Source organism: Maylandia zebra, linkage group LG18, assembly GCF_041146795.1.
Source record: "Maylandia zebra isolate NMK-2024a linkage group LG18, Mzebra_GT3a, whole genome shotgun sequence".
NCBI lineage: Eukaryota > Metazoa > Chordata > Actinopteri > Cichliformes > Cichlidae > Maylandia > Maylandia zebra.
This window is the reverse complement of record NC_135184.1, coordinates 15,061,522-15,071,056: the sequence shown is the minus strand read 5'-3', so window position 1 is coordinate 15,071,056 and position 9,535 is coordinate 15,061,522. Positions and strand designations below refer to the sequence as shown.

General features: G+C 42.2%; 1 protein-coding gene across 1 annotated transcript in view; it reads right to left on the bottom strand.

Annotated features, from left to right (window-relative positions):
- Positions 1 to 685: 685 nt before the first annotated feature.
- egfra (epidermal growth factor receptor a (erythroblastic leukemia viral (v-erb-b) oncogene homolog, avian)) overlaps positions 686 to 9,535 on the bottom strand; it is a 44,730-nt gene continuing 35,880 nt past the window's right edge. The window contains exons 23-28 of the mRNA XM_004542875.5: positions 8,935 to 9,081; positions 8,051 to 8,148; positions 7,770 to 7,937; positions 4,297 to 4,344; positions 4,080 to 4,173; positions 686 to 2,626 (exon numbers count right to left, since the gene is read on the bottom strand). Of these exons, the coding sequence (XP_004542932.1) occupies positions 2,283 to 2,626; positions 4,080 to 4,173; positions 4,297 to 4,344; positions 7,770 to 7,937; positions 8,051 to 8,148; positions 8,935 to 9,081 (899 nt within the window). The 3' untranslated portion in view covers positions 686 to 2,282. The remainder of the gene's footprint in view (positions 2,627 to 4,079; positions 4,174 to 4,296; positions 4,345 to 7,769; positions 7,938 to 8,050; positions 8,149 to 8,934; positions 9,082 to 9,535) is intronic.

Genomic DNA, 9,535 nt, shown 5'->3' with positions numbered 1-9,535 from the left:
GCATTTCTATTTTATTCTGATACCACAAACCACATGTGTTTTCAGCATTCCTTTGAAACACACAAGTTTGAATATTTTACCAAAACAGGGTAGAGTTCTGGCTCATGTGTCACCTGAACAGCTTTATATTACTGTTATAATTATGTATTCTGGAAATGTCCAAAGACAGGACAGAAACTTCAAGAAAGCAGAGGATATTTCCACATTTCCCCTGAAGCCAAACGATTTAATTTACCTTTGATCCTGCTGCGATGTTAGTGGCTCTCTGCAGTCGCAAATCTAATTTAAATAATTCTTTCCTGCAGGCTGACGTTTTAATTTCAAGTTTTTCTGCCCACAACCCAGCAGTCATTACCTTATCTCATGTCCTGGTACTGCAAGAAACCTTTTGTGTTTTTTGTAATGACTCTGTTTCCCTTCACATTCCTAGTTTTTGAGGTCCACCAAAAGTCGTCTGCTAGGACAGAAAAAAGTGCATAAGCGACATATAAACCTGTAATTTGTTCTGCCAAATAAATTGAATGTTTTAGTCTATGCACACAGCTAAAATTCAATCAAGAGCATATCTTGATGTCCGGATCTCTTTAAAGCTGTGAGCAGAACACCTTAATGCATCGTTGTTTCACTAAAACAGAAACGGGAAAGCATTCAGGCTGCACTGAAATAACAACAAACAGGAGACATGTCCATAGAAAATAAGATTTATTCATTTACACTTTTGAATGAAATAATCACAATTCAGGAATAAGTGCATATTCACATATGATATGACAAAACTGTGTACTGAGTATAAATTACAGGCGACTATGCCGGGTTATATTACAGCATACACACTGTTACCTGTACATGTACCTGTGTAAAATCTGCAAAGGTAGGTTTACAGGCTGCTACAAAACTATATTCCCTTAAAACTAGGAATAAATATTTGTGAGGCTTAATGCTGCTGCAGGACTAAAAAAGGCTTTAAAGCTAGGAACAGATTCATAGATGGACTGTCAACATTTTTTGCGAAACAACAAGGAACCAGCCAAAGGGGTTCTGGTGATAATAACAGACCGCAGGCGTCAGAAACATTCATCTCTAAAATATGTCCCAGGGAAGTGCAACTACTGCTACAGTTCAAACAATTTACTCAAACGGCCTAAGACAGGTCAACCAGCATTTCAAACATGGTACAAACAAGACAAACGTACTATATATGTAGATCACAACTGGTGCTGCTGAGATTTTTCCCCAACTTGTCTATCTATGATGTGGTTTTTGCTTGCCCAAAATAAAAAAACAAAAACAAAAAAACCCAGCTGTTTTCTGAAAAGTACTCAGTCATGAGGGCTACAAATGACTTCCTTAATACTCAGACTTTAGTATGACACACTGATAAAAAAACCTCAGACTATCTCGCTTTGTGGGTCTCCACAAATATGCTTCATGTTACAAGAACGCTGCCGATTCTGAGCTACAAAACACAGCAGGACGAACGGGAACATTTGCTGTATTTACCATCACATTCTCCACATAGTTACGACAGGGAAAAACAAGAAGCTCAGCTCTCTTGTTCTATGCCAGGTGATGCGACAGTCTTTTTTAATACATACAGAATTAATTTAGAACATAAAGATCACACATTAAAATGACAATTCACCAGAATTCCCCTTTATGCCGACTGTACATTCCCTACATTCCAAGGTATTTGACTCATCCTCTAGGCGGGGTGCCAAAGGAATTCTGGGGAATCTTTAAAAAAAAAACTCCCTTTAATCTTTTTGACTTCACTACAGAGAAACAGCCTCTAACTAGCGAGTCTACAATGCATGTACCTCAAGTTGTGTTTTTGGGTTGCGCTGCCCGCTTCGGCGTTCTTGAAATATTACCGGAGGTGTTTACACGCTTTTAATAGCATTCCTCCACCAACACATTTGGATCACAACATCTTTTGTGCATAGCATCTACACATTTCTACTTCTCACATTTTCAGAAGAGAGTTTCTCTTCCTGTCAGGAGGTACGTCACAAAGGTGGAGTCTATCTGGTCTCTTAAGGTCAGCTGAGACATGCGAAACAACTTTTGTCGTTCTCATTGGTAGTTTGGAGGTGGTGTGAAAAAAAAAAGTCTTTGGAATGAGACTGGTTTAACTTGAAAGCATGCCAACAATGCTGCTCAAACTGTCAGCTGACTCCATAAGATAGGACAGAGTAGGGTGGTACCACTCAGCAATCCAGCCAAGATACTGAAGATAACGCCTTTCATAAGTAGTCTCTTATTTCTTGTCACATTCCACTAAGTCAGTCCGGGCCCAGGTACTCTGCATTCTCCGCTGCCGGTATGTGTCCATTGGTGTGGGTCTTGAAGGTGGGAGTGAAATCCTGTTGGTAGTCGGGGTTGTCTATGCTTTGCTGAGGCAGGTATTTCTCAATGCTGTGGACCGTGCCGTTTGACGTGAGCGGGAGGACGGCCGGGGACAGAATCTCATTGAGATATTCTGGTCCGGCGGCCCCGTTCTTAAAGTAGTTCAGGTATTCTGTCTCCGTATGGTCCGAGGAGATGGTGGGAAGAAGGGTGCGAGGTGGACCGGGATGCTGATAGATAGGATTCACCACATCTGAGATGGGATTCTGGTTCATGTAGCCTGCAAGAAAGGCATTTACATTAACGAGGGCACCAGACAATTTCTCTGATCATAACAGGAGCGCCGCATATTTTAGGGTATTTATTTATTTAGATCAACTGACTATTTAGACATGGCATGAGTGAAGGCTAAAAGATGAGTCATGACATGCAGCAGAGACCCCTGGTTTGATGCGCCACGAGCTGAAACCATCAGTGCAGGTCTTTTCCGAAAGCTCCCAAATAATGCTGTAATCTTTACGTTGAGCTATTTGCATATATTAGAGCTATTTCTTATATTTTGTAACTTATATTATTATATATATATATTGTATTATTTAATTTAGTTCAGTCTGTTACTGTTCTTATTACCTTGGAGCCACTGTAACCACATACCTTTCATAAGGATTAATAAAGTATTCTGATTCTGAAGACAAAATGCTACAAATCTACAAATCTATGCAGAAAGGCAGAAAGACTCATTTTATCCAACAAAGAAAGTCTTCTTTTTCTTGTTTTTCTTCTTCTGCCTCTATCTCACCTTGTCCCTATCATCCTCATCATCACTAACCCTCTCTCCGTGTCCTCTTTCATTACATCCACGGCAGCTCCATCTCTCACATCCTTTGTCCAGTATATCTACGATCCCTCCTCTGCACATGTCCAAACCATCTCAGCCTGGCCTCTCTAGCTTTGTCTCCGAGCCTGAGCCGTCCCCCTGATGCACTCGTTTCTAATCCTGTCCATTCTTTTCACTCCTGATGAAAATGTTCAACTCTGCCACCTCCGGCACCACCTCCCTTTTTTTTGTCTGTGCCACCGTCTTAAGACCGTACATCATAGCAGGTCTCACCACCATCCTGTAAACCTTCTATTTCACACTGCTGTCCTTATCTCACAAGTCACCCCTGACACTTGTCTCCACCCACTCCACTCTGCCTGTACTCTCTTGTGCACTGTCTGATCTTTGGATGGTTGACCCCAGGTATTTAAAGTCAGCCCCCTTCGCTACTCTACTTCTCACATCATCCCTGCTTCACCTGCCTCCCTCTCATCTCCAAAGAAACTGGGACATGAATAGGTGTGGCACGTCAAGGTTGATAAGCATTAAAGACACATATGCAAAAGCCTTACAACGTCTGACAAAAAGAAGCGGTCAAATCCCAGTGGAGATGGTAATAATAGTTGCTCATAAAATCTAATGCCTGATTGCTAAGCAGTTCTCATTTTAAGTTCCCCACTAGATGTTCTTGGGCTAAAGATCTGAGTGGTAACACTAATGTAACTAGTAAACAATACATGGGTTACTGCATGTTCTGCTAACAGCATTACAGGAAGAGGGGGGCAGTACACTTGCTGGCCACTAGATGTCCCCCTTCCTCACTTAATCACCCAAAGAACACAGAGGCAAGCCATGTTGAGATTTCTCTTGAACTAAATTAAAAAGTAATGGCATTTAGTTGAAGTTTACTAACCTGGAGACGGCTGGAAGGCTTCATCGAGAAATTTGTCTGTGGGGTCTGGAATATATCGCAGGGCCATGCTTCCATCTCTGCTCGGGAATCCGTTCTGTAACAAAGAGCAGAGGTTTTCAGGGCTGTGGCACTCCCTGTGAAAATATTGCAAAGAGGCCAGCACAAAGAGAAAAATCCTTTTCTTTACAGGTATAATAAGGGTTTAATGCATTCTCACCAGTAAGCCAGTTCTGCTGTGGCACGTCCCGATGCTGCTGTTGAGGCTCTGAAAAATAGGTACGGCAAACGTTTTGTTAATCATCAAATGATGATGCCACATCAAATGCGACACAGGAAATTGTGTTTTATGAAGCCATAACATAATTAAATAATCCTCTATAAACCATAAAGCAGCCACTGAGTGAAGAGGAAGGTTTAACATTTTATTAAGCAGGCATAAGGCACCGTACAAAGACAGGCTGCTTTGTTTAGTTTCTTTTATTCTTATTTTTTGTTACTGCATGTTTCTTTTGGACACAGGGACGGCAAGTTCTCTCTGAACTGTGACATGAACGTGTTTTTATGGTCCCCGAGAAGTTATAGCTGCCATTCTTAGTACAAGCTGATAGGGATCAAAATAAACGTTCGCCGTGCAGATTCATATGGATTCAGACAATCTGACAAGCTTTGCTGTGTCCAAGTCAAAGGGCTGTGAGTGGCATAAAACCATGAAAAATGGGAAAACAGGGAAAACAGGGTGACAGCTGTGGCAATACAATTACTTTCAACAAGAAAAGGAAATTAAATACGCTGAAGCACTGACCATGTGGGGAAAAAGAAAGAAAGAAGGCCTTACTGGGCCATGTCCCAACAGTAATATTACAAAAACAGACCTATTCTGAAGTTTTATTGGACAGAAATAAAAAACAACAACGGGAAAAAAAGGCGCCTGTAAAGGTAATCAAACCTGAAACCTCATATGGACTAACCAGGCTGTCAGTGGCCGGCAATAATCCCAGGTAAAAGAGCCAGACCTACGCATGGCCTTCACTGAACCTGCAGTAGAAGAGTTCTGCTTATTCCACCTTCATCAATCACAGGACAACTGGGAGGAAACGTGGGAGAGGCGCTGATTAAGGAGGGCGAGTGGGTGGCAGTCACGACAGGCCAGGTAAACAGAAGCAGGGCCGCTGGGGTCAAAAGCAGCCTTTTCCCACTTCAAGTCAGTAAAATGAGTTAAATTCTGTCTAAACACCTCTGGTAGAGTTTAGCAGCTGCAGCTCTGTTTCTCCTGACTGAAGGCATGAGCAATTGTTTTCAACGAAGTAAAAGAAAAAAAATGACTGTGTTTATTTCCATCCAGACTCACAGGGTAATGATTTATGCCGAAATCTCATTTCCCCAAAACACAGTTAACACAGCACAATTACATTTTCAAACAGTTGACTGCCTGTTGGTAAAGTGTTCACAGCTAAAGCTGTGTGAACCAAGAAGGTCAGTGTGAGTGAATCTGGTGTGGGTGTGTGTCTGTGGTAAACGCACCATTACATGGCTCATTAGGGGCCTTACAGCTCACAGCACAAAATACAGTGGCAATATTTTCCATGTGGATCCTGTATTTGTGTCAAAATCTTTTAAAATTAGAAGTGAACGTGCTGAAACAGGTCAGCAGTTCAGCATTTGGCTTCAGCCTTGTGCTAATAGAGGGACAGCAATATATATATATATGTAGAGAGAGGATATATTGTAAGTATATAAGGGCTCTTTCTGTGTCTATAGTCATAATTGCATCAATTTTGCAAGATCCAAACCATGACAGAGCCTACACCATTTACTGAGCCTCACTCACTCTTCCTGTTTCCCTTCATAAAAAATGGCAGATGCATCTCTCAGATCCTGGATTTTTCAGACACTGTTCATCTGCTGTAGACAAAATGCTTGAAGAAACAGTTTAAAATAAGTTTTATTTCCCTAAGTTGCCTGTTATGTGTAGACAACACTGCCTCATCCCCTGAGTTAGGTGCCTTTTTATGCTCGAATGACACATTATTATGTATTAAGAGGATTAAAAAAACAAAAAAACATTCCTTGGAAAATGGTCATGTACAAGGACTGGATTAAAATGAGTGAAAAAGCAGCCAATGAAAAACTTAATAAACCTTTCAGAAAGTCTGGAGAACTATTGCTCAAGATCACTTACAAAATTACAAGACAGTCTGGCTCCTTGGAAGGAAAATGTGATGAAATGAAGAATTGCTCAAGACTTTTGCACAGTACTTTAGTTCCTAGTATTCACAGCAGCAGTGACTTCAGCCTTTTGATTACTAGGTGCACACAGCACAGTCAGTTTGTGTGATGTTCACAAGAACGATAGAGTGGGTTTCTGGTGAGCTGCGTCACCTTGTGGGTGTAATAAGGAGTACCGTAATTGTCGGGCTATAAGCCGCTACTTTTTGCACAAGCTTTGAACCCTGCGGCTTTTAGTCAGGTGCGGCTTTTAGTCAGGTGCGGCTTTTCTATGGATTTTCCATGATTTTTGTCATATCGTAAGACGATTTGTTTTGTTTGTTCCGCTGTTGTACGGCACTACGTTGCCTGGCGGAAGGATCGGGGTTCAAGAGTGGTATGTTAGTCACATGTCCGTCCGCCAGGCAACGTAGTGCCGTACGAAGTAGCGCGAAAAACAAACTTCAAAGTAGCGCTACGCATTCAGCGGGAGGCGTGGATGACGAGCGGCGATAAACTTGCGAAAAGCAAGTTATGCCCAACTCCACCGGTGGATTCTGACAGCGTGGAAAAGTGCGAAAACATCCACGATCACCAACGGATTTTGAAGGGCTGGACTGCTGCATGATGGAGAGGAGGACACCGCCACGGCCCTTCTGAGGGTGTTCGACTCTGACACTGACAACGAGGATTTGTTTGGTTTTGAAAGTGACAACGAAGGAGAGAAGCGGAGAGTGGATGACGAAGCCATCCTGAGCCTGTTCGTTTCCGACACTGGAGAAGAGGACTTTGGTGGTTTTAGAGCGCAGGAAGAAGAGAAAGATGGTGAATGACTGACTTTTCTTCTTGTTAAAGCTGTGTCACTGCACCTGAGCCTAAAAGGTAGTCCGAATCTATTTTTCTGGTGTGCTGTAGGTTACTGTTATGTACTACATGTGCAAATATGTACCCATAACTTGTTTTTCAAAATATTAATAAAAGGGGTGTGTCTCCAAACAGCCATCTCTTTCCTGACAATTCGCTTTGTGCATATTCTCTTACATATGATAAGTCAATATTGAAACACCTGCGGCTTTTGGTCAGGTGCGGCTAATGTATGTACAAAACAGGATTTTCCCCTGATTTTAGCTTGTGCGGCTAATATTCAGGTGCGCTTTGTAGTCCGGGAAATACGGTAATCACTACTCAGTGTGACACCAACGCAAGTTGTGATGATTTCCCGTCTCGTAATTACATCAGTTTTGATTTCGCTTTCAGTTGAGCTGCACTAGTTAAGCAGGAGCACGCTCTCCAACACTCCTAAGTTTTGCATAATTTCTAATGATTTTTAGTTTTACTCTTACAGGCCTGTCCTGACAAAGCAGAAAAGCTTCACGCCATTTCTTTTTTTGTGTAAGGATTGCATGATTTATGAGATTTCTCTAAAATCTAAATTACTGTAAACCACGTACAGACTTGATTTTACATTTCCATAAAGGGTCTTACTGTTGAGTGAATCAGTGGGGTGCGGGAGGTACTCGGGCTGCTGAAGAAGCCACGCTGTGGCACCAGATATTCATCAACATCCACGGCATCCTCCATGTCCTCCCCGCTAATCAGGCTGCGGTAGAACTTATTGTCTGAAGGACTCGGTAAGTGCATGCGGTCATCCCCCTAAAATCAAAGAGTTTACCCTTTTTGTTATACGTAAAAAATCACTGCTGCTCATCATCAGATATTCTGTATATTTAAGCAATTTTAAAGAAAGAAGTGGCTTAAAATTATACCTGGATGACAAGATAACGCGGTGGATCCCGAGCCATCTTTGTAAACTCCGCTATAAGTTCTCGGAAACGAGGGCGGCTGTCTGCATCAATCATCCAACCTGCGCACATGCATCAGCAGAGATCATCAGGGTGGGTTGACTCAGTAACATGAAGCTTTAAATTTGTGAGTACATTAGCAGACATAATCTGTAAAAACAGCAGGTCAGCAGGAAGCAGAACTGGGAAAGACGGATGATAAAGACAAAACTAGAACAAAAGCCTGAACCACAAAACAACTGCGATAAAATTTGAGTGTTTATTGAACATTCTGACGAAAAAAACTAAACAAAAAAGAAATTGCTTTGTATCATATTTGCTACATCACATCGATGATGTAGGAGTCTCGCGTATCAGATATGATACTCTAGGCCAGGGGTGGGGGAGCTCCAGGCCTCAAGGGCCGGTGTCCTGCAGGTTTTAGATCTCACCCTGGGTCAACACACCGGACTCAAATGATTAGTTCATTACCAGGCCTCTGGAAAATTTCAAGACATGTTGACGAGGTCATTTAGCAATTTAAATCAGCTGTGATGGATCAAGGATACGTCTAAAACCTGCAACACTCCGGCCCTTGAGGCCTGGAGTTTCCCACCCCTGCTGTAGGCTGTACAGGGGTAACATAAAAAACAACTGTTTGCTAAAGTGCATTATGTCTTAAAAACAATAAAACAAATGGTGATGTAACTAATTATTACTTTTTCCTTCCTGATTCATTTGCTGTTAACTGTCATGTGTGTGTTTGTTCTGGAGGAAACAGACAAAAAACACCCCCCAAAACAGACTAGTAATTACTGCAGCTCTTACATAAAGTAATAAATGCACACGGGTTTTGTACACGAGCTTACATTTCACCATGATCATGTAGACATCTATGGTGCAGATTGGTGGCTGAGGCAGGCGTTCTCCCTTCTCCAGTATCCCAGCTATTTCACTGGCTGGAATCCCATCGTATGGTTTGGTCCCAAATGTCATCAGCTCCCAAACTGTTACACCTACAGTACAGAGACGAGGACAGATGGTAAATGTCAGTTTGATGAGCTGTCACTGACTTTGTTTTGCTCCCAATAAAAAAAAAGAAAAGAAAAAGAAGGGAAGAAATGAGAGTGACAGGATGTACGCTTCTTAAGTATTGCACAGTATCAAAATAGCTATGTTGACAAATTGGCTCTGCATGCAGGAGTGGGAGTGAGCAGGATGCCTCTCTGCGTTGGAGGAACTGAAAAAGGGAAAAGGAGAAAAGGAAGCCCGCCACTTCTTCTAGGGTCTGCTGATGCTTTTGCCATACTGAGCGGAAAGCATGATCAAACCCTCGGGGAAAGAAGATTTGGAAGCTGGCCCACAAAAAAAGCTGTACTGTGTTTGGTTTCTGTGTGTGTGTGTGTGTGTGTGTGTGTGTGTGTGTGTGTGTGTGTGTGTGCTCCTGGGCTGGTAGAACTGTATATGTGG